General features: G+C 53.6%; 1 protein-coding gene across 6 annotated transcripts; it reads left to right on the top strand.

Moving 5' to 3' along the window:
* The first annotated feature begins 1675 nt into the window (after window positions 1-1675).
* CAPG (capping actin protein, gelsolin like) lies at window positions 1676-23171 on the top strand. Of its 6 annotated transcripts, XM_057741252.1 has the most exons (12): window positions 1676-1803; window positions 3080-3226; window positions 9422-9475; window positions 15908-15942; window positions 16109-16281; window positions 16387-16541; window positions 16724-16891; window positions 19005-19154; window positions 19512-19604; window positions 19933-20065; window positions 22331-22419; window positions 22994-23171. In XM_057741252.1, the coding sequence occupies exons 4-12, from the start codon at window positions 15920-15922 to the stop codon at window positions 23057-23059; spliced, it is 1050 nt and encodes a 349-aa protein (XP_057597235.1). In that variant the 5' UTR covers window positions 1676-1803; window positions 3080-3226; window positions 9422-9475; window positions 15908-15919; the 3' UTR covers window positions 23060-23171. The 6 variants fall into 6 exon arrangements, with proteins under 6 accessions (XP_057597235.1, XP_057597234.1, XP_057597239.1 ...); XM_057741251.1 differs by lacking the exons at window positions 1676-1803; window positions 3080-3226 and adding an exon at window positions 8529-8605; XM_057741256.1 differs by lacking the exons at window positions 1676-1803; window positions 3080-3226 and adding an exon at window positions 8778-8871.
* Window positions 23172-23706: the final 535 nt, after the last annotated feature.

The raw sequence follows: 23706 nt of genomic DNA, 5'->3' as shown, positions 1-23706 counted from the left end.
TCCACTCTCAAACAGGCTCCTTCGTACCTGGGGGCTGTGCATTGCCTTTCTTCTGCTGGAACACTCCTGCCCCTTGCCTCCCTCTTCCTTCAGGCCACAGCTTAAGTGACCTTTAGCAGGGGTCCCAGAGCAGGGCAGTCTGTCCCCCACACACTCTCGGGGCTCCCATCATAATTAAATCTGTGGGTACACTTCAGGGCTAGACTGTGGACTCCCACTCAACTGTAAAAGCTCTAAATGGGTAGCAACTGTGTCTGTCCAGGTCACGGCCAAATCCCAAGCGCCCAGCCCACAGCTCGGCAACATAACAGAACTCAAAAAATATTTGCTGTAGCTGCACATTCAAATCTTATTCATTCCTCACCGCCTGCTCCAAGCCCCTGCCTCCCTGCAAACAGCTTCCGTCTCTCTCCTTTGAAAGGCCCATGGCTTTCTCCTTTCCCACCACTGGACACCAACCACCCGCCTAGGCTGAGCACAGTGTCCCGAGGCCCTTTCCCTGTTTATCTGCTTCTCTAAATGCAAATGGTTACCAACGACTCTTCTCTGGGTACCTTTGACCCTGTCCTCACCCTACTGGATCATTTCCTCCACTTACCTTATAAGTGGAAGGGGCTATCTATTCCTCCCCGCACTCCACCTGCACCCCACCCCTCTCTCCCCGCCCCTCCTGCCCCGCCTTGGCCAGACGTCGGATGGCCCTGCTTAGGCTTCCTCCTTCAGCTCACACCCAGAGAGCCAGGCATCTCCTGTTGCCATTGCTTCCTTGTTCCTTTCTCCCAGGACTGAGGAGCAGACAGAGTATGGGAAGCCGGCCTGGCCTTCTGCCGCCCCCTTAGGAGAGACCTGGCGCAGCTGCTCGCGGAGGTGTCTCCATCCGCACATCCTTCCTTGATAGGGGTGGAGAGCCCTGAGATCACCCTCCCCACCTTTACCAACAGAAAAGCTGAGACTACAGCGGAGATGGACGCTGGGCCTTGGGCCAAAGCCATCCAATTATGTACACAAGACCAAAGCTCTCAGTGCCCCCAACCTGGTCCCTGCCTCTGTAGGGACCTGGGCAGTTGTCACACGGCAAAGGGCGACCCCTGGTGGGGAGGAGAAGCGTGGCGGCCTGTCCTTCACCCCCCTAGACTGGCTGACGGAGGAAAGGGCTGGCCTGCAGGACCACCGACAAGGGCTTCATCCAGTTGTTGGTGCAAGGCCCTTACTTTGAAAAATCAGCAGAAATCTGTGAAGTCCTATACAAATGCAAGATTAAAAAATATGTACAAACAGTATTCAAAACCTTAAAGATAAATTCAACTATAATTTCACTATAGGTGGAAGGTGTTACTAAAACGATGAATTTGTTTATGGTTTTTAAATGCCAGTTTAAACAACCTTTTATTGAAAGCATTCATGTGCCAGGCATATCTCTGCCAAAATGGGAATCTTGCTGTTCCATCAGGATGTATAACCAGTATAGGTGCAGGTACTTTCATGTATAGAATATGTAGGTTCTTCTGTCCCTCCCAAGGCCCTGAGGGGGAAAGAACCCAGCTTTTAGGTGCATCTTACTCTTAGGCACATTTTCTGTAATTACTTAATAACACTGCCCTGTGACTTTAACTGCACCCTGCTCCCTGCTGGCTGGATTTTCAGGAAGCAGTGATAGGCATTAAATGGCTTTGGCATATCCCAGGCAAGTCACACAGGCTCTTACTGATTCAAGAGTCTGGTGCTAAGTCCTGGAATGCAGGAGAGAATGGGCCTTTATAAAGAGTGTAAAGACGGGACAAGGGCCGGCTCCAAGTATCTATGGTAACTATCTCTCGTCTCTGGGGGCAGAGGGGCTACTCAACAAAAAGCTGTCTTCTTACTGAACCCAGGTTCGGCTGCTGCCCAGCTGAAGAAGCCAATAATTCGAGAGGCAAGTGTCAATAGAAAGGAAAGGTGCTTTAACCAGAAAAGCCAGCAATCTGGGGAGATGGTGGACTCGTGTCCAGTGACCAACTCCAAAGATTCTGCTCAGCCGGAAAGTTTTTAAAGGGAAAAATGAGGGGGAAGAATCTCAGTGAATCATCGAAGCAGGAGGTTGGGTTCTGCATCATTCTCCGTTGAGTACAGACTGGCTGACTCTTTCTTCAGATGTCATCTTGCCTGCGTGATCTGCCTGCAGGATTGCTAAGGGGGCTGTTGTGGGTAGAGAGCTAGTCATTTTTTAGCTGCTTAATTTTTTATTCTTCTTTTTATCTAGGAAAAGACTCAGCAGGTTAGAGCATAAGTCAGGACTTAGCTTCAATTGCTTAGTGAGCTCATTCCTGTAATTAGGTTCTTTTAAGGTTAGAGGGGAACAGAAATGGGTAAACTGAAAAGGGGCAAAAAAGGGGGGGGCAAAAAAATGCTTTCATTTAAAAAATTTTTTTTATTTTATATTTGAATATAGTTGATTAACAATGTTATGTTAGTTTCAGGTGTGCATACAGCAAAGTGATTCAGTTATACATATATCTGTTCTTTTTCAAATTTTTTTCCCATTTAGGTTATTACAGAGTATAGAACAGTTCTCTGTGTTATACAGTAGGTCCTTGTTGGTTACCTATTTTACATATACCAGTGCGTACATGTCAATCCCAGTCTCCCAATCTACTTGCCACCCCCCCAACCACCCTTCCCAGCTGCTTTCAGTCTCAACAGAAATACTTGGAAAACCAAGCCTTTGAGAATTTCCCAGGCAGCAATGGACATGGTTAGAGACCACCTGACCAGTTCATAGGACCCTCTACTCCGGTTACCAAGGGGAATCTGGGTGTTCTACTTTGAATATCCTTTCTAGCATTGTTTCTAATTTCCCCAAGATTAAAGGGAATATATCTAGGAAGCAGCTGGTCTCCACGCAACTACTGAAGAATAAACTCTTACTGACATTCCTGGTCATGGCTATAGCGTCGTAAACTAAGCATTATCCTATCCACTTTGGTGACCAGGGCCACAGCACTATATGTCCAGATCAGAAATTGTAAAAGCTGAAAATGGGGTTGGAGACAGAACGTCCAATGTGTTGCTGGCCACTGTGGTGTCACTGCTCCCGATACAGGTGTAACCTGAATCCTCGCTTGGGAGCCAGAAATCAGCTGAGAAGAGGCTTCGGGAGAGAGCCTTCCCTGGCCCCGGAGGTGGATGGAGTGGGGCCTCAGCACTGCTCATCCCACCAGACAGGCTGGACTGGCACCGAAGGGCTCGGGTAAGTTCCTGCGGTGGCGTCTCAGTGCATCCTTACCGACCAGGGAAGTTAGGAAAAAAGTTGTGGCACTCGACGCTGAGGTGTGAGCACTCTGAGAGCCAGCATACTGAAGGAGAGAGCCCTGGTTATTACTTCCTGGCAGCCCCTCGGCATTACCTGGCCCTGCCCCATAAAGCTGATGCCTGGGCGCAGGGCGCTGAGAGCGGTCAGACACTGTGGACCCAGCATCCAGACCTATACCCCAGAGCTCGGAGGACCCTGGCCTTCGCTGGGTTTCTCCAGGAGACCTGCAGGCCACACAGAGACCCCGACAACCTTAGTCCAGCCTCAGGGTCCGGGCTGCTCCTCCCTCCAGGAAATGGGAGTTCGCTCCATGCGATGGAGGAGAGGGTCAAGGAGGCAGACTCTGCGTCCATCCAAGGCTGCGGGCCCAAACGCCCATCGGCCATCGCCTTCCCCGGCAGCCCCGGCCCCCTGGGAGGGCGGGGCTCAGGATCTCCGAGGAGGGCTCGGCGCGACAACCCCACGCTGGAGCACAGTGTGCGCGGCCGGGGAGCCCGGCTGCGGAGAGATAAGGTCCCTCTTCCCCAAGGCAGGGGACCCCCACCCAGAACTGGTGATCCCACCAAGCCGGAGGCTCACTTCCGGTCGGGAGCACCGCCCCCTCTGAGGCCCCGCCCCGCACCCACTGCCTGCTGGGATTCGTAGTTCGAGGGGGCGGGACCAACGCGGCCGGCGCGCACGTGTGTGTCTGTGTTTGAGTGTGTCTGTGTTTGAGTGTGTCTGTGAGTGTCCCGAGGTCGGCTGTGGCGCCCCGGTCCTCCTGATCTCTCCCCCGAGGGCCCATTGGACCCGGGCTTGGCGCAGGGATCGCAGGCCGCCGCTCCCGAGGTCCCGCCCCGAGTCCCACTCCTGCTGGGCTAGGACTTGGGCCTGGGTGGGGCCGGGGGTGGGGGTTCCACCTGGGCCCGGCGTGATACCATCCTTATTCCTGCTTTTTCCCGCGGGCCCTGGATCTGGACAGTAGGCCTGGCGCGGGGTCGCAGCTCCAGACGAGCTCCCGCTGGCCCTTTTCCCCCGGCCCGCCGCCCCCGTGATGTATTTTCCGGCGCCTGGAGGACCAGCCGCTTGAAGCGCAAACTGAGGCACGACGGGGCGCGCTCTGGGCGGGGTGGAAGTGGGGGAGAGCGAGCCAGAGTGAGGACTTGGCCTGGGAGGCCCAGCCCAGGCCTGCTGGGCAAGGCTGGACTAGGCCACAGTCCAGGGCCCTTTCGGTTCTTAAGAGTCTGCGGTCAGTGGTGACTCATAGGAAGACCAGACCCGCCCAGGACTGACTGGGCGCATTAGAGCTGATTACCCTATAGAGTTGACAGATAAAAATTGTATTTCCCAAAGGTAGCAACCCTACAGAAGGAGCGCAAGGAGGGAGAACGGCTCTTCTGACCATGACAACCAAGAAATGGGGCGACCCTGGCCCACGGGTTTGCTTTGAGGCTCATGTGGGGGGGTCGGGGTTGTGTGTGGAGGAAGTATTTTGTAAACTGCAAAGCCAGGGGCATGGGTGAGGTATGATCCGAACTCAAGCACTGGAGAAAAGGCACTGGGCCTTCAGAAGCCGCACTTTAAAGTAGAAGGGACATTTACTGTAGTTAAGTAAGATGTTCCCATTAGGAGAAGCTGGGTGGTAGGTACCTCTCTATACAGTTTTTTTCTGGGGGGGGGGGGTGCAAATGGGTGGAGCCTGACCTTACCACTTACAGGTTACAAAGCCCTTGTTTTTCATTTGCAGACAGCTTTATTGAATGTACAATTCAGTGTTTTTTAGTATATTCTCAGAGTTGTGCAGTTATCACCACAAACTAATTTTAGAATATTGTCCTCACCCTCAAAAGAAACCTGTCACCCCCTAAAGTCCTCATCCTCTCGGACCGTAGGCAACCACTAATCTGCTTCCTGTTTCTACAGATTTGCCTATTCTGGACATTTCATATAAATGAAATCATATAATATGTGGTCTCTTGTGAGTGGCTTCTTTCACTTAGCAAGATGTTTTAAAAATTCAGGTTGTAGCATATATCAGTACTCTACACTATTTTTGTAACTTCTTGTGAGTCTATAATTATTTTGAAATAAAACTTTTTTTTTTTAAAGCACAGTATCTAGAGGGTGAGCAGAGGTAGCCCCTTATGTGTGAAGGACTCAGCTGACACTAGCACTCACTGCTGAGAGCAGGACAGGATGGGCCTTGGGAGAGGAGGAGGGACAGCAGGGCCTGTTGAGGAGGAGGGGGTGCCTGTCTCAGCCCAGCTGCACCTCTGAAGGCCTGAGGCCTTGTGCACTGATGGTTGGGAGGGAAGGCAGGAGCTTCTGCCAGCTGGCTCTGCATTTACTAAGGGAGTCCTGGAGCAAGTTATTTTGACGCCACTTTGCCTTCATTTCCTCATCTGTAAAATGAGGATAATGAGAGGATCTACTTTAGATGGTAAGATTAAATAAGAAAATCATATGAAGGACAGTGCCTGGCATATAGTGCCAACACTCAACAGTGTTAGCTCTTATCATGACCTTACAGTGGTATTGAGGACCTAGTATGACCCTGGCCTTGAGGGGGTAAACCTGTCCTCTTGTGTCCTCCTTGGAGACCAGCCCCTCCTGCCCCAGTCACTTGGTGCCCTCCCTGCCACCACAGTGCTCCACCTGAGCTTCTGGCCTGCTCATTCACACTGTACTGGACAGTCCCATTTTCCTAACAGGTCACCAAGGAATTCCGGGGTGTCACCATCCAGGACGCCTCTGAGCACCCAGCAGTGATTGAAAACAGTCTTTCTAATCGTGAGCTTTATTCAGAAAATATGGCCGTCCAGATCCCTGGCTCTTCCTCAGAGCAGCTGACATGATCTAGAAAAACTCACTGCAGGTCAAATCTGAAGGCTAGCAGCATCCTGAGTTAATGTCTTCAAATGAATATCTGGGGGGAGCTGTGATATTGGAATTTTTAGGTATTGCGACAGATCCCTGCCACCCCTCCAGGCTGAGGAAATGCAACAGCTCAGCCTGATCTGCCCCTCTGGATTGGAGTCAGAGAACCAGAAGGGACCCCTCATCTAGTGCCTGCATTTTACAGGTGGACAAGGCTCAGAGAGGGCCATATGGCAAGGTAGTTAGAAGCCAGGCTGGGAACTCAGGGAGAATCCTTTGCAATTTCGGGAAACTCTTAGCCCTGGAAATCAGTCCATAGCCTGGGTCCATGGACAGGAAGCAGAAAACCGTCCTTGGGCAGCCCCAGAACTTGGCCAGAGCCCAAGTAGCGGAAGCCTGGAAATCAGTCTCTGATGCCTTCCTCTCCTTTTTTCTTTCAGCCAGATGTTGGTCTTAGAAGTAGGAGTTTATTAATAATAACGGTAATGGCAGCCTGCATGTGTCTAAGCCTTCATTCTTTTCAAAGAGCCTCCCATAGGTCATCTCATTGGAGCACCACAATCCCTCAAGGTGGGAGGGCTGGGGTAACTGTCCTCGATTCACACATGAGGCGCCTATGGTTCAGAAGGTTTAAGTGACTTTCCCAAGGTGACAGAGGCTAGGGCAGTACTAGAACATAATTCATTCAGTGAAACAAACAAACAAAAACCACACACCTTTTTTTTCGAGTCTCTATTACTTGCTGGATGCTCTGCTGGTTGCTGGGGTCACAAGGATGACCTGATACGGTCCCTGGGCTGGAGGAGGTAACAGGGTGATGGGGAAGGCACACGTGGCAGATGAGAAAAAGGGGTGAGAAGGAAACTTGTCTGGGGTGGTGGAAGTGTTTCATGTCTTGATAGGGATGTGGGTTATATGGCTGTCAAAACTCATGCAAATGTACGCTTACAATTTGTGTATTTCGCTGCAAATTTTACCTTCAAAGTGCAAAAAATGGAAATGCTCTGCCTGGCATGGCATGGCACAGAGCATGCCTAGTAGGGTCTTGGCGGCGCTCAGCTGTCCAGAAACGGGGCGGGGCTGATGAGGTTGCCCGTGACACAGTTCCATCCTTGCTCCTGGGGTGTGATTGAAAAGCTTTCCCTCGGAGTCTGAAGACCCAGATGGCCCAGTGGCTGGATGCCCAGAGCACCCACGGAGGACTAAGGAAGGAGTCAGGGGTGACTGCACATTTCGGAGGAGGGAGAGTTAGGCTGAGTTTGCAGGTGATCAGTTGGTCAGAGGAGGGTGGACACGAGGAGGGAGGGTAGTTTTTCAGCATTCCTCAGGAATGGAGTGGAGTTGCTCAGTGCTGCCCAGGTGGAGGGAGTGGAACCAGGCTTTGAATTGCTTCCTTTACCCCAGACCCCATCAGTGGGCCCTGGAGAAAGTCATGCTGGTTGGAATTTTCCAAGCTGTTTCCCAAGAAAGGAAAAGCTCTCCTGCCACTGCGTCAGGGGCCATGCCCTAATCCTGATGCCTCTTTGTCGCTGACCTCTTGCGGCGGTTTCCCTGCTGTGCAGGCCCCTCTCCATCCGGAAGCCAAAATGGAAGTGTGGACCACTTGCTGTCCTGCTCACTTCCGTAAGGCCTAGCCCCTGGGCGCACACACTGGCTGGCCTGCTTTCCTCTGAAGAAAGACAAGAAGGGTGAGGTGTTCCAGTTCGAGCATCGACTTTGAAGCCGGACCAGCCTGCATGAGAATCTTGGTTCTGCTACTGAACTGGTGGTGTGACCCCAGACAACTTACCTACCCTCTCTAAGCCTCCCCGAGACTTCCATCTATTAAGCAGCGTCATGAGGAGAGAGTTGAGGACTGAACGCGACCGCGTTTAAAGCACTGAGTACACAGTAGGCACTCAATGAACCGTATCTGTTACAGCTTAATGCAGGCCAAGGATCTAACCACTGGACGGTTTCTGAACACAGCCTCGCTCTCGCCAGGTTTTCCGCACAGAACGGTTATTAGTTGTCCCAATACCCAACCCAATTCTAGGTCCCCATCTGCGCCAGAGTATGCCCGGGAGGGAGTGTTGCGAGGGCCGCCCCCAGCCGGCTCAGGCCAGCCGGGCTCCTCCCTCTGACGCACTCCGGTCTGCTTCTAGCCGGTCACGTCGGGGGCGGGGGCCGGGGAGGAGGGAAGGGTGGGGAGAGGAGGAGAGGAGGAGGGGGAGGGAAGGGGAGGGGAGGGCAGATGGGGAGGAGGAGGGGAGGGCAGATGGGAAGGGGAAGGGGAGAGTGGGAGGAGAGAGGGGGAGGGAAGAGGAGGGGAGGGGAGGAGGAGAGGGGGAGGGGAGAGAGGGAGAGGGGAAGGGGAGGGGGAGAGGGGAAGGGGAGGGGGAGAGGGGAAGGGGAGGAGAAGAGGGGAGGATGTGAGAGCGGCGGAGACAGTGGCCGGAGCAACCCAGCCGGTGCAGGCAGGCAAGTAGCGGTTGGGGTCTGACCACCGGGCGCCTGGGCTCCCCCTGTAGCGGCCGGAGGGGCGCAGCTGGTCCCGGGCCGCCTCCTCGGGGCTCCCGGCTCCTCCTTCTCCTCCTAGGGGCGTACCCTCGGGTCTAATCACGTCTCCTCGTTTCCCGTAAGGAGGGGCGGGAAGGGGCGAGTCCGTGCTAAAGAAATGCTATATTTTACCCCATTTGGGACAAACTGAGCATTCCGGCTGCGGAGACCGGAGAGGAAGGAAAAATGTGAGTCAGATTAAAAAAAAACAAAAAAGCCAGACCAGTTTTTAGAGTCTGGTTACTAGGTAATGTCATCCATAACGTGCATTGTTGGAGGTCCAAGGCGCCTGAAACTCCTAGACTCTTTGAAGTGACCTGCTCTTGTTTCGCTGTTAGTTTGCAGACCTCTTTTTCCCCCCCTTGTGGTGATGGGGCCACATTTTTTTAGCTGGGTGACGCTCCAGTGTAGAGAGACAGCAGTGACTCCCATTCATCCTTGTACCCTTGGTCACTGCAGAGTCCGGAGCCCTAGAGCCACCATGTTCTGCACCGTTGCAGACCAGACTTGACAAACCTCGCCGGAGCCGGGTGGGGGTAGGGCGAGAAAGAGTGATCTGGGGCTTAACTTTCCTTTCCTCTGCTAAACTGTGAGCTGGGGGAGGGGGCAGGGGCATTGCCTCCAGAGAGTTCCATGGTAAATTCTGTGTTGGTAAGAGAAAGCGGTCTAGGTTTATTGAGCCCTATTATTTGCTCATTAATTATACCATCTCATTTAATCTTCACGCCCATTTTACAGATAGGGCACAGGGAGGCTCCAGGAAGTTGCCACTTGCAGGAGGAAACAGAACCAGTAAGTATCCAAACTGTCCAGCTCTCTCCATTCTACCAGGGTATCTGTCCAGCCTCTGGTTCTCATGGGGACAAGACACTCTTTTTAAGGCCCTGGAGACACTCAGGTGCCAGCTAGAGTTTGTGTTGTCTTTTTTATTTTTTAAAATTAATTAAGTAATTAATTTTTATCTTTGGCTGCTTTGGGTCTTCATTGCTGCGTACGGGCTTTCTCTCATTGGGGCGGTGGGCGGTGGTGGTGGCTACTTTTCATTGCCCTGCGTAAGCTTCTCAGTGTGGTGGCTTCCCTTGTTTCAGAGCACCGGCTCGAGGCGCATGGGCTTCAGTAGTTGTGGCACATGGGCTCAGTAGTTGTGGCTTGCAGGCTCTAGAGTGCAGGCTCAGTAGTTGTAGCGAATGGGCTTAGTTGCTCCTCAGCATGTGGAATCTTCCAGGACCAGGGATCGAACCCATGTCCGCTGCATTGGCAGGACGATCCTTAACCACTGCGCCACCTGGGAAGTCCTAGAGTTTGTGTTCTTTGAAGAGAACATTTAACTTCTCATTTTGTTCTGATTCAGAAATTCTAACACTTGGATTGATTCAGTTCCGCTGCTGCCCCCTGGGTGGGGGGCCTTGACCCTGAAGGCTGAGCCTTATATCTAACTAGCCTGTTGATCAGCCCTGGGCCAGGCCAGGCCTGTGTCCAGAACAGGTGGGCCAGAGTCCTGGGCTGAGGTGCCCCTCGCTTTCTCCTGCAGTGCACACAAACTCTGCTGCATCCTCCTGCACAGATTCAGGAGGGCATGAAAGCTTCCCTCGCTCTGCCTCCTGCTCCCTGTGTGATCACGGGCAAGTCACTTGTGCTCTCAGGGCGTCCGTATCCTCCTCTGGAAAGCTAACAAGCGAGTTGGACCAGGCTAGCTCCAGGGCCTTAAGATGTGATGGAGGCAAGATGGCCCCTGGGTCGAGCCAGAACCATGCTTATTTTTATTGCTGTCCCTCAGAGCGCCCGGGGCTGAGACTGTGTGACAGTCAACATCTGGTGAATGAGAGGCTGAGCAAGGGTAGACTGGAGAGGCAGCCAGCGTGCGGGACGGGATGCAGCAAAGAATGTTTAACCGGCCGCAGCCACTCCCTGGAAACTGAGGTTTAACAACAACTACAAAAAATCAAATGTGTGCATTCAGGCAAGGAGAAAGACAAGTGGGGGAGGAGGAAAAAGTGGCGCAGAGGCAGTGACCCCACCCAGGAAATGTGACTAACCCAGCAGAGGCAGCCAGTCTTGGCTTTCCTGTGGTTTCCCTCGCAGGTGCCAGACTCAGAGCCGCCAGGCCTGGCCTGAGCTGGGTGATGGAGCTCCCAGCTGGGGTGGGCCTCTGCTTCCTTGTGGGGGTCTCTGCGGAGCCAGCCTGGCCGTGCTCCCTGCCGACCCACAGTGGTGCTCTCCTCCATCAGGGCCTGCCTGGCCGCCCAGCACAGTCCACCCCTTCCTGTTGGAGGACAGGGCCTTGGCACCAGCTGGGAAAGGAGCCCAGGGGTGGGCCGATGGGTGGGGCCGCCCAGGAGGAGGCAGAGGGTAGCGAGAGGCTGGGGTGGGGCTGGCTGGAAGGAAGCAGAGCCTGAAAAGCAGAAGTGGGAGGAAGCAGAGCTGCACGGAAAGGTGAAAGTGGAGGGCGGCTGAGGGACGGTGGGCGTGAGAGGCCTGAGATGGGCTGGCTGGGACCCTCTTAGGCGGGCAGGTGAGGGCAGAAACAGAGACTCACATTTCTGGAAGGTGCTTTGTCTGCAGCCTCACAGCTGCCTGGGCGATGGATGGGATAAGGAACTCCTGGGCCGGGGCTTGTCCTGGCTCGTGGAAAGGTGGTCCCCGACCTCCTAACAGAGGCCACCACACTGAGTGACTTAACTGGACTCCTGAAGGCCCTCAGCCAGCCCGGAGGTGCCTTCAGATCTGAGGATACTTGTTCCTAAGATAGGACGTTCCTAAGATAGGACGGTGGTGTGACAGTAGATAGGTGGTCTAGAATGGGGGAGGGGGGCCTGCCTAGCATTTGAATTCAGACTGTGTGGTACGTTCCATTATTTTGCAAAGTCCAAAAGACTTCAGCTGATGGTCCACCGCTGCCTGGGGTAGGGTAGGGGTGGGGAAGGCGAAGGTGGAGCTGGGAAAGGGTGGGAGTCCTGCTCGGTGTCAGGGGAGAGAGCACTGGCTTGACGGATCCCCAGGCGGGGCCTCTGGACCAGCAGCTCCTGCGAGTGCCCAGGTTCCAGGCTGGGAGGAGCTGGTGTCATTTCCAGGGCTGACACCCACCCCTGACTCTTTCTTGGGGAGAGGGGTAGGGGCTGTTGCATTTCACATCTCGGGGCAAACAGGGACTGTGCGGTGGAGGGACGTGTCGGGAATCCGTGGAATGGGGGCCTGGGGGGGGGGCCCAGATGGCTCGGAGGACCTGTCCTTCGACAGCTGGAAAGCACTGCCGCAAAGGTCTGCACAGCCGACCCCCCCGCTCTCCAGTGTGTCCTCAAAGCCGGCTCCTTCCTAAGTCAGGACTGACCGGGGACAGCCGGCAGGGCACAGGCATCCTGCTCCTACCCCAGCCTCTGCTTTCTGCCTCCAGGGCTGCTCCTGCCTGCTGAAATCCTGTGCTGTCTCGTAGGTGCCATCTGGTCTAATAATTGGAGCCCAGAAAATCCGGTTAATCAAATACGTTCTCTGAGCACCTGCAGGGTGCCGGGCACGGTGTGAGCTTCCAGCTCCATCCAAAGAGGCAAAATGTGGCTCCTGCCCGAAAGGCCTTTATAGTCTAGTTGGGGAGATGGCCAGGCCCAAAAGTCAGCACACTGTGGCACAGTGGGAAAAAGTAAAGGTTTTAACATGAGAGGTACAGAAGCAGCTGCCTTGTGAGATGGTGAGTTCGTTATCACCGAGTGCTCAAGAAGAGGATGCTGAGGGATGTAGGGACTTCTGCGTTGTGCGTGTCTAGGGATGTGTCGGGAGGCAGATGTGGAGTAGGATTAGCTAAATATTAAGGCTCCTTCTAATGCTGGCATCTGTGGTTCTGTGACATTCCCCACCTAGGGGAAGTTTGTCTGTGGTCCCTCAGATGTGATGGCTTCTTGCTTCCTGCTTCACCGCCCACGTCAGCTAGACCATGGGTGGTTTTTTATTTCTGTGCCCCTCTCCTCTCATTCTGCCCAGTGCCAAGCTCCCAGGGTAGACCCTGAATGGAATTGAATAGACCCACCCTGTTGTGGGCTGCTTGAGGAATGCAGGAATACCAGCCTGTCCCTGCTGTGGTGGAGCTGACAGGGCACGCTCTAAGACAGCCCGTAAGCAGGAAATGAAGGGTGTGCTCCCAGGTGAGAGTGCTGGGAGAACTCCCAGAGAAGGCCGAGGCCACCGAATGTCCTGGAAGACTCCTCAGTGGCTGTGGCTTGAAATGGGCCTGGAGGAGTGGTGGGGCTTTGATGGAAGTAAGGGTGGAGGTTCACACTGAGGAGCTGAGGTCTTGGGCAGAGGGGCTGGAGGGAGAGGAGTGACAGCCAATGTCAGGAGAACCTGGAACAGAGGGCTGGGGTGCAGCGTTAGAGTCACCTGAAACGTCTCCAACACTGATATCCGGGCTCCACCCTGGAGAGTCTGCTTTTAACTGGCCTGGGCCCTGGGATTTTTTTGTGTGTATGTGTGAATGAGGAATCATTTTATATTTTGAAAATATTTTTACTATAAATGACAAACATTTTATTATTATACAATTATTATACTAATTGTAATACTTATTAAATTGTTAAATTGAAGAATTTATTTTTTGTCTTTGATAATGTTTTTTGTTTTTTTTTCGGGAGGGGGGGATTTTTTTTTTAAAGCCCCCAGATGACTCTGATGTGCAGGCAGGTGTGAGATGCTGTTCTGGACAGTTAACTGGCAGCATCAGAACCACCTAGAACATAGTTCAAAATGCAGATGCCCGGGCCTAACTCCAGACCCATGGCATCAAAATCTTTAGGCCATGGGCCTCGATATTTTTGTAAGATCCCAAGGTAATTCTAACAGGTGGCCGGGCTGAAAAGCTAAAGTGATGAGGGCCAGGCAGCCAACCCCTCTCACCAAAACACTGCAGTGGTTTTCGGAGGCCTGTAGCCCCACAAATGGGTTGCCTGCTTTTGGGTTATGGCCTGAGCTTTCAGGTCAGGACACAGAACAAAAAAAATATGGGAATTCCCTGGCAGTCCAGTGATTAGAACTCCATGCTTCCACTGCAGGGGGTATGGGGTTCGATTCCTAGTTGGGGAACTAAGATCGTGCATGCTACATGACACAGCCAAAAAAAAAAAAAAAAAAAAAAAGCGCTGACAGTTGGCCCTCTTGTTCATGCCATCTCTGTCCCTGAGCTCTCGCCACTGGCTTTGGCTTGAGGGCGGCCAGCTCACCACTTTGGGCCTGAGTCACAGGCTGAGCTGTCTGTTGCAGGGGATGTGGGCACGGCATGTGACCCTCTCTGTGGGATGGAGAACCATTAAAGTTTCCATCCCCCAAACCTTCCCCTCACTCCCTCCCCCCAAACCCCCTTGGGGAAATGTGGTTCCAAAACATACCTTCAGCTACACTGTAAGTTAGGAAGAAAAAGGGAAGTTGTTTTCACATGGTATTTTACACCCATGGCCATTGCTCCTATTTCCCCATTTCCTACTGAGACTCAACACCCTGTGCTCACCTACCCATCCCCTAAAGATTGCTCTTTGCCCTTCCTGCTTTCCCAGCCCCCAAGAGTCTCCTGATGGTGCCCTTTGACCCTGAAATTCCCCAGGTCCTTTCCTTTTACCGCAGGGACTCCCTGTTCAGCTGCACAGCGTCAATTGTGTGGCAGTGCTTGTTGGTGTGGGCTGTGCATTTTCAGCCAAAGAAGAAAACCCTCTAGTAATGCCAACATAGGAAAAAGAGTGAGTGAAGCTATAGCTACTGTACTTGCTAATTTTTTAAAAAGATCATACTTTTTAAAAATGCTTGCCTTTAGCACTTTTCTCCCCCTATATAACTTTTGTCTAAAAAAGGTTGCTCTTACTGACCTACAGGATAAAGATGATATGCATCATCCTGGCATTTGAGGGGCTCTGGTCATATAGAAGTGAGAGCTGATGCCTGGGAATGGGGGACATTCCCTAGGGAGGGAGTTTAGCATCGCAGAAGGCTCCAAGTCTAATGTTAGCCATAGGTTTTTTGTTTTTCTGGGACTTTTTGTTTGCTTTTTGTAGATGTCTTTTATCCATTTAAGGAGGCTGCCTTCTATTCCTGGTTTGCTGACAGCTTTTTTTAAAAAAAGATCAAGAATTAAATGTAGCTGTTTTCTAAATGCGTTTTCTGTATCTGTTGAGATGATTTTATATTTGTTTATGTGGCTTGTTAATAGGGTGGATTATGTTGATTTTCAGATGGTAAACCAACTTTGCATTCCTGGAAAAAAATCCCTTTAGTCGTGATGTTTTATCTTTTTAAATATTCCTGAACTGCATATGCTAAAATTCTGTTAATATTTTTTTTTCCCGTGTTTGTGAGGGATCTTGATTGAGTTTTCTTTTCTATAATATGTTTATCTGGCTTTGTTATATCAGGAAAATGCTGGCAGCATGAGATGAATTGGGAAGTGCTCTCCTGTTTCCTGGAAGAGTTTGTGTAGAATTATGACTTCCTTAGGTTTTTGGTAGAATTTATCTGGATTTGGGATTTTTTTGGGGGGGGAGGGGTAGTTTTTAAGTACAATTTCCATTTCTTTAATAGATACTAGCACTCTTCAGGTAATGTTTCTTCTTGAGTGAACTTGCATACTTTGTGTTCTTCAAGGACTTTGCCCATTTCATATAAGTTGTTGAATATATTGGCATAAGGTTTTTATAATGTTCTCTTTATTCTTTTAGTGCTTGTAGAATCTGCAGTGATGGTCATCTCTCTTGTTTCCGTATTGGAAATCTGTGTCTTTTCTTTTTCTTAATCAGTTTGTCTAAAGGGTTATCAATTTTTTTATTTTTCTAAAAACCAGCTTCATTGATTTTCTCTATTTGGGGGGTTTTCTATGTATTGATTTTAAGTCATTGATTTTAGACTTCTCAGATACAAGCAGTTATTGCTTAGAAAGATGTATCCGAGCCTCATGGGATGTCCAGAGTTAGGCGTCTGGAAGCAGAAGAGGTCACAGCAAGGGGAAGGCGCTGGCCCTGGAGCCAGAGACCTGGTTTTCACTAGCCACTCACTAGTCACTGTGTGACTTGGGACTTAGACTCTGAGCCTCAGTTTCTTTGCCTGCATAATGGAGCCAGGGATAATCTCTTGGGCTCCTGGACATAAATTAGTTGATGAGTATGAAAGCACTTGGCCACCCAGATGGACCTCCCCAGACCAATGTGAAGGCTGTTGTCATGACATTTATAATAGTAATTGCTTCTTTTGTCTTTCCAGATCCGAAACAGCATGTACTCACCCATCCCCCAGAGGTAGGCTATGCACCCCATCCCCTCTCACCCCTTCCCTCTTCTCTTCCAAGGGCTGCCCCTCCTCACCCCGACACCGACACCGCAGTCTCCAGGCCTGCCCGGGTCTCTCTGCTTGTGTCCACCACTTACGGGCCTCGGCCACCACCAACCCTCTCCCCTCCCGCAGTGGCTCTCCGTTCCCAGCCTCGGTGCGGGATCCCGGCCTGCAGATATGGCGGGTGGAGAAGCTGAAGCCAGTGCCCGTGGCCCCTGAGAACCAGGGCATCTTCTTCTCGGGAGACTCCTACCTAGTGCTGCACAATGGCCCAGAAGAGGTCTCCCACCTGCACCTGTGGATAGGTAAGTAAGGGGGCTGGGAGGACTGGTGGGGGGACTGGCCCGGGCAGGGATCGGGGCTGGCACACGTCTCACGGGCCATGCCCTGCCACCTCCCATCCGCCCCAGGCCAGCAGTCGTCCCGGGATGAGCAGGGGGCCTGCGCCGTGCTGGCCGTGCACCTCAACACCCTGCTTGGGGAGCGGCCCGTGCAGCACCGAGAGGTGCAGGGCAATGAGTCCGACCTCTTCATGAGCTACTTCCCACGCGGCCTCAAGTACCAGGTCAGAGCCCGCCTCCCGCACCCCCACCTGCGGCTGCTCTTAGAGCCGCTTTCAGCTGGTCCTCACCCTGCAAAAGGCCCAGGCCCACTGGGGGCCAGGTCCTCCCCAGCTTTGCCTGCCTCCCGGTGGGGCGGGGTGTGGAGTGCTCAGGCCTCCACTCAGGCTGGCTGTCCGGGCTGCAGGAAGGTGGCGTGGAGTCAGCATTTCACAAGACCTCCCCAGGGGCCACCCCCGCTGCCGTCAAGAAGCTCTACCAGGTGAAGGGCAAGAAGAACATCCGTGCCACCGAGCGGGCACTGAGCTGGGACAGCTTCAACACAGGGGACTGCTTCATCCTGGACCTGGGCCAGGTGGGTAGGCAGGGCCGAGCACCCACTGTGTTGGCAGTGCGTGTGTGTGTGTGTGTGTGTGTGTGTGTCTGTGTGTGGTTTTTTTTTTGGCCATGCCATGTGGCTTGTGGGATCTTCGTTCCCCTACCAGGGATTGAACCTGGGGCCACAGCAGTGAAAGCTCCAAGTCCTAACTCCTGGACCACCAGGGAACTCCCTGGCACTGTGTTTTAAATTTTTTTAATTAAAAAAAATTTTTTTTTTTTGCCATGCTGTGTGGCATGCAGGATCTTAGTTTCCCAACCAGGGATCGACCCATGCTCCTTGCAGTGGAAGCGCGGAGTCTTCATCATTGGACCGCCAGGGAATTCCACTGGCACTATATTTTAAAAGGGCAGGGACCAGGAGGAGGCCAGGGCAGAGGAGAAGGACTGAGAAGCTATAAGCCCATTCCGAGTGAGGGCATTGCAGCCATTAGAGGACATTCCTGTATTTGTTCGGACAGAAACCTCCCCCTGCTGTCTGGCCGTGGCCTCTCACGCTGGAGCCTACTCTCTCCTCCGAGAGCCTTTGTAGCTCCGAGTTAGCTGCCTGCCAGCCCACACGTTAATCAGCTCACTCATCGCTTCCCTCCGTGAAGCTGTGTGCCTGCCCTGAGCCAGCCTGGGGACCACAAATTGCTTGCCCAGGGCAGGCAGCCAAGACGGGCCTGTCGCTGGCTGTAACCCGTGGCAGGATGTGATGAGGGCCCTCTTAGGGGCAGCAGTGTGCGCTGGGGGAGCGGGGGCGGGGAGGGGCCTTCTAGCCCGAGCCCAAGCCCTTGTCCCAGGGAGGCGCCATTTGACTGTACCTTCACGGAGGGGAAGTGCTATTCCAAGCAAAGGTGATGGGTGAGCCGAGGCACTGAGGGAGAGAAAGGCATAAACATGCACGTTGACAGCAGGGAGGGATGCAGCCTGACTGGGACCCAGACAAGAGCAGTGGGGGCAGAAATTGCTGAGGAGCGGAGACCCGGAGCAGGAGGAGATGGACTGCCTGAGGGTCTGGACAGCATCTGTTGTGCTAAAGATCTGGGACAGGAAGAGCAACCCAGATGCTATTTGGAAGGAGGACTGGAAGCAGTGAGCTGGAGGCAGGGAGAGGTGATGAGGGCTGTGCCTGGCAGGGCTGCAGAGGCGTGTGAGGTACGGGGCCCAGGGATGCCATTCACCCATGCATTCATTCACCCATTCATTCATTCAATAAATGTTTATTCTAGGGGAATTCCCTGATGGTCCAGTGGTTTGGACTCTGGGCTTTCACTGCTGAAGGCCCAGGTTCAGTGCCTGGTCGGGAAACTAAGATTCCACAAGCCGTGCAGCGTGGCCCCCCCCAAAAAATTATTCTAGGCCTAAAAAATGTGCCCATTTTTGTTTCGGCATTGGACATATAGCAGTGGGCCAGGCCAAGCCAAACACTCATGCCCTAAGGAAGTTTACTCACTAGTCAGGGAAGATAGATTATAAACAAGATAAAGATGTTTCAATATGTGACACAAGTGATGTGGAGAGGAATAGAGCAGGCAAGGGCTGGGATGCAGGGCAGAGAGACAAAGACGGTCATTCCCACACCAGCGAGGCCTTGGTTCCCCTCTACCTTCCTTTTTTTTTTTAAGTGATTTACTTTTCTTCACACTGTTCTGGTTCTGTTGATTTTTTTTTTTAAATAAATTTATTTATTTATTGGCTGCATTGGGTCTTCGTTGTTGTGTGCGGGCTTTCTCTAGTTGTGATGAGCGGGGGCTGCTCTTCATTGCTGTGCGCAGGCTTCTCATTGCGGTGGCTTCTCTTGTTGTGGAGCACGGGCTCTAGGTGCGCGGGCTTCAGCAGTGTGGCACACAGGCTCAGTAGTTGTGGTGCACAGCCTTAGTTTCTCCCCACATGGCATGTGGGATCTTCCTGGACCAGGGATCGAACCCATGTCCCCTGCACTGGCAGGTGGATTCTTACCACTGCACCACCAGGGAAGCCGTCCCCCGTCCCCTGCCTTCTTGACTGCCTTTGATCGTCTTGCCTCAGAGGGCAGTTCCGTGGACGCTGGCAAGGGCAGGACGCAGGCAGCCGGGTCTAACCCGAGCCTCCCCACTTCCCTCCAGAACATCTTCGCCTGGTGTGGTGCAAAGTCCAACATCCTGGAGCGGAACAAGGCGCGGGACCTGGCGCTGGCCATTCGCGACAGCGAGCGGCGGGGCAAGGCCCAGGTGGAGATCGTCACCGACGGGGAGGAGCCTGCCGACATGATCCAGGTTGAGAGACGTCGGGGAAGGGGCAGAGGGTGGCCTCTGCTTGGAAGCCGCCGAGAGAGGCAGTGATCAGTTGGGGCACGAGGGTGGTGGGTGGAGGGCTGTGAGGGTATCTGGGGCACTGCTCAGGGCTTGGCCAGCTCATTGGCCACTTTGGTGGGATTCGGAGTCAAGTACACCTCGGGATGGAGGGACCCGTGGCTGGGCAGGTGGACCTAGCCCTCCCCACCTCTGCCTGGCGCCCTTGTGCAGACAGATTTTGTCCCACAGGGGGCGGTGGCCCTGGGTGTGATGGGTTGGGAAGGTCTAGGCTGGGTGCCCGGGAACCCCTGGAAACCTGGCCTGCCCTGGCCCCTGCAGGTCCTGGGCCCCAAGCCTGTTCTGAAGGAGGGCAACCCTGAGGAAGACCTCACAGCTGACCGGACAAACGCCCAGGCCGCGGCTCTGTATAAGGTGGGTGCCCCGGGCCTGCCCTGGGACTGGGCAGGGGCTGCAGGCCTGTAATTGTGGGGGTGAAAGGAGAGGAGAAAGCAGTAGGCAGGTGGGGCCAGGCACCAGGGTGGACTATCCAGGGCTTGGAGGGAGGGGAGGATGGGAAGTGAATGGATGCTGGGCCCCCAGGAGGTTTGACACCAGCCAGTGCTGAGCTTTACTTCTGGTCTGCTGCTTGGCCTGGGGTGATGGGCGGGGCCGCAGCTGGAGAGGCGGCTGCTCCTTGGTGGAGATGAGGGCTTTGTGCTGCGGGGAGGAGGGTGACACGGCACTGCCCACCCTCCCCCAGGTCTCCGATGCCACTGGACAGATGAACCTGACCAAGGTGGCCGCCTCCAGCCCCTTTGCTCTTGAGATGCTGATACCCGACGACTGCTTTGTTCTGGACAACGGGCTCTGCGGCAAGATCTACGTCTGGAAGGGTACGTGGGGCTTCTCCGCCCCAGCCTGAGACCCCTGCAGCCTCTCTGACCGGGCAGGCTTCCCACGGGAGGGCTCTGCCAGCCTGGAGACAGCTAACTCAGGGAGCTTCTGTGGCTGAGGGTTTTCCCTGTGCTGTGTCCAGCCCGTGAGTTCCAGGCAAGGGTTCTGCACCTTTAGCCTGTCTCCGAATCACCCGAGGGCCTGTTAACACAACACCACCCCTGAGATTCTGACTCAGAGGTCTGAGCTGGAGCCTGAGAATTTGCACATCTAACTGGTCCCAGGCCTTGCTGCTGGTGTTGAGGGCTGTCAACACTGTCACAGAGCTCTTCTAGGCATTTGGCTGCTGGGACCCTGATCCTGCCATTCTGCCTTGGCAGATAGATGTGAAATCTCACCTCCTGCAGTGGGTATCCAACTGGTAGAACTTGTTTTTCCAAGAGATTGTATTGGTTGAAAATGAAACATTGTGCCTGTTTGCTAAGCTTCAACTCTGAAAATGTTGTAACAAAGCTCTGAGTGATACCAGGAGCTCCTTACTTCTCTGTTTTCTTTCTTTCTTTTATAAATTTATTTATTTTATTTTTGGCTGCATTGGGTCTTCGTTGCTGCGCGCGGGCTTTCTCTAGTTGTGGTGAGTGGGGGCTACTCTTTGTCATGGTGTGTGGGCTTCTCATTGCGGCTTTTCTTCTAAAGCACGGGCTCTAGGCGTGTGGGCTTCAGTAGTTGCAGCACGTGGGCTCAGTAGTTGTGGCACGTGGGCTCTAGAGCGAAGGCTCAGTAGTTGTGGTGCATGGGCTTAGCTGCTCCTCGGCATGTGGGATCTTCCCAGACCAGGGCTCAAACCTGTGTCCCCTGCATTGGCAGGCGGATTCTTAACCATTGTGCCACCAGGGAAGCTCTGTTCTTGTCTTTTCTTGAATGTATCTCACCTCCTTGACCAGATTATAAACTTCCTGAAGGCAGGAACCCCATTGTTTCTAGTGTCTTGACTAGATAGCCTGTGCTCAGTAAGTATTGTGGGGTCAAGCAAGGCCAAGAGAAATTCCCAGCCAGGAGGACAGAGAAGTGTTAAGTGTTCTAACTTGGCAGCTACAAGGAAGTAACACTCTTGCCTCAGGAAAGGGCCAGGGTTGGCAAGCAGCAGGGCAGGTTTCTAAGAGGTTAAGGGGGTTGGGGGGCTGCCTTTTCCCTCCTGCCTCAGGGTGCCTTTCCCATGGATCCAACGGGGTAGGGTTCCCAGATGCCCACCAAAGTGTATGTAACCCTAAGAAAAGAACCAAGAAACCGGGACTTCCCTGGTGGTCCAGTGGCTAAGACTGCATGCTCCCAACGCAGGGAGCCCAGGTTTGATCCCTGGTCAGGGAACTGCATCCTGCATGCCTGCCGCAACTAAAAGATCCTGCTGTCAGCAACAAAGAGACCCAGTGCAGCCAAATAAATACATATTAAAAACAAACAAACAAAAGAACCCAGAAACCAGGGGAGAAACAGGCAACTTGGGAGCCAGGAAAAGTATTTTGTAATCACAGAGGAAGGATACAGCATATTAATTTCAGATACGTTGTTGAGAACTAGATTGGAAAGCCAACCACCGTTGATAACAGGGACTGCCTGCAGGCAGGAAGGGAGGACACCCGCTCTTCCTTTTTATCGGCTCTTAGTTGGCGTAACCATTAAGCCAGTGTTGTCATCTCATTTGGGGGGAGTAAGATCGCAGTCAATCACACCCTTTCTCTGTCAATTTAATTTTGCAAAAAAGGCTTGTTAACAGTACAGTTGACAGACTCAGGAGGTAAGGGCCCCTGGAGTGGGAGAGAGGGGCCTGAGAATCTGATGCCAGGGAGACATTAGTTCTCCCTGAATATCCCTGGGGCCCTGGCCCGAGCAGAAGGCTTTGATGATCGGAGCCGGCAGAGGGCAGTTTTCATCTGGAGCTGCAGGGTTGGGAGGGGCTGACCTCCCACCTCCAAAGAACCCCCTCGGTGTTCTTAGTGTGTCCTGGTCCACTTATTTTAAAAGGTGCCAGCTATTCTGTGAACCCCCTTAAATCTCCTCGAGAGAAGTGGAATGTGGGCCAGAGAGGGTCCCTGCTCTTTTAAAAAACTTCCTCCTGGGAATTCCCTGGCGGTCCAGTGGTTTGGAGTCTGGGCTTTCACTGCAGGGGGCCCAAGTTCAATCCCTGGTCAGGGAACGAAGATCCCGCAAGCCTTGCGGCGTGGCCAAAAAGTAAAAAAATAAAACTACGTCCTCCTATGATCCAGGGCGCAAAGCTAACGAGAAGGAGCGGCAGGCGGCCCTGCAAGTGGCTGAGGACTTCATCGCCCGCATGCAGTACGCCCCAAACACTCAGGTGAGGAGCCCCGGTGCCTGCCCCCTCCTGGGGCTCTTCCCAGGTCTCCTGCCCCTCAGACTGGACAAGAAGGGCGGCGAAGTCCGGGGCATGGTCAGGAGCAGTCAGGCCTCCCTCCCAGACCCACCCAGTGGGAAGGCCCTTCTCAGTCCTTCAGAGTTTCACAAAACATGCTGTTTTCTGAGAGGATATTGGGCAGTGCTCCCGGGGAGCCCACAAGCTCCCAGGTGTGCCTGGGCGGGTGTGCCTCCTCTGGGCTGTGGTCCTGGCTCCTTCTGCCCCTTCTCACCCCAGCATGGCGATACCACAGGTCATCCTACGGGGAGCTGAGAAGGCTCATGTGTAACTGGTGCATGTGTCAACCTGCACCCGAGTCCTTGCGGCAATCTGTTCTCTCAGCCACATGCCTGTAATCTTCCTCATCTCTTGGCTTATCTGGAGAACCATCCCTGGCCTGGATGGCATGTGGACTCAAGCCTGGTGCCCAGCACCCTCCTCCCTGGCTCCAGCCCCTCCTGGCAGAGGCAGAGGTGGCAACCTTGTGAGCCAGACTCCTCCCCTGCTGTCCCTACAGGTGGAGATTCTGCCACAGGGCCGTGAGAGTCCCATCTTCAAGCAATTCTTCAAGGACTGGAAATGAGGGCAGGCAGCTCCCTACCCCCACCTCCTGCCTGCCTGCTTCTCCTCCGGCTGCCTGGTCAGTGCCGAGGTGCCCTCGTGGATGGTCAATAAAGGAGACCAGTGCTCTTCCCGCCCTCCGCCTGCGCTGCCTGCCCTGGGCTAATTCTCCCTGCCCCACCTCGTCACCCGGCTTCTCCCCATGTGGGGTGGGGTAGGACCCAGGTGACAGTTCCACAGCCTGTGAGGCCAGAGCTGGCTTTGCATGATGAGGCAGGGGGCCAGGAGTCCCAGTGGCCTGGCAGGCACTGCTGCAAACCCAATAGGGAGGTGGCACAGGGCCAGGGCTTGGGATCACTTTCAGGTTCCGTTCAGTCTCACGTTGCCGACGGGGAGAAGGTTGTGGCGGCGGGCGTGGGATGCATCTCCATTTAAGCCAGTGTTTCCTCAGATGCCCTAATAAACCTTTGCAAGGCAGCTTCCAAGTGATGTATGTTCACCAAGCGAGAAGACAGTTCTTCACTTCTGTGCGGGAGGCCGGCTTGTCACATCATAAGTACACTGCATGGTGTGTTCAGCTGACGAGCTCCGGCCACGTGGGGCCGTGGGAGAACCACCAGACTAGTGTCGAGGGTCTCAGGTTCTGGTTCTCTGAGCCTGGGAAAGCTG

The sequence above is a fragment of the Hippopotamus amphibius genome, chromosome 7, assembly GCF_030028045.1.
Source record: "Hippopotamus amphibius kiboko isolate mHipAmp2 chromosome 7, mHipAmp2.hap2, whole genome shotgun sequence".
Classification (NCBI taxonomy): Eukaryota; Metazoa; Chordata; class Mammalia; order Artiodactyla; family Hippopotamidae; genus Hippopotamus; species Hippopotamus amphibius.
This window is presented reverse-complemented; position numbering and strand designations above follow the sequence as displayed.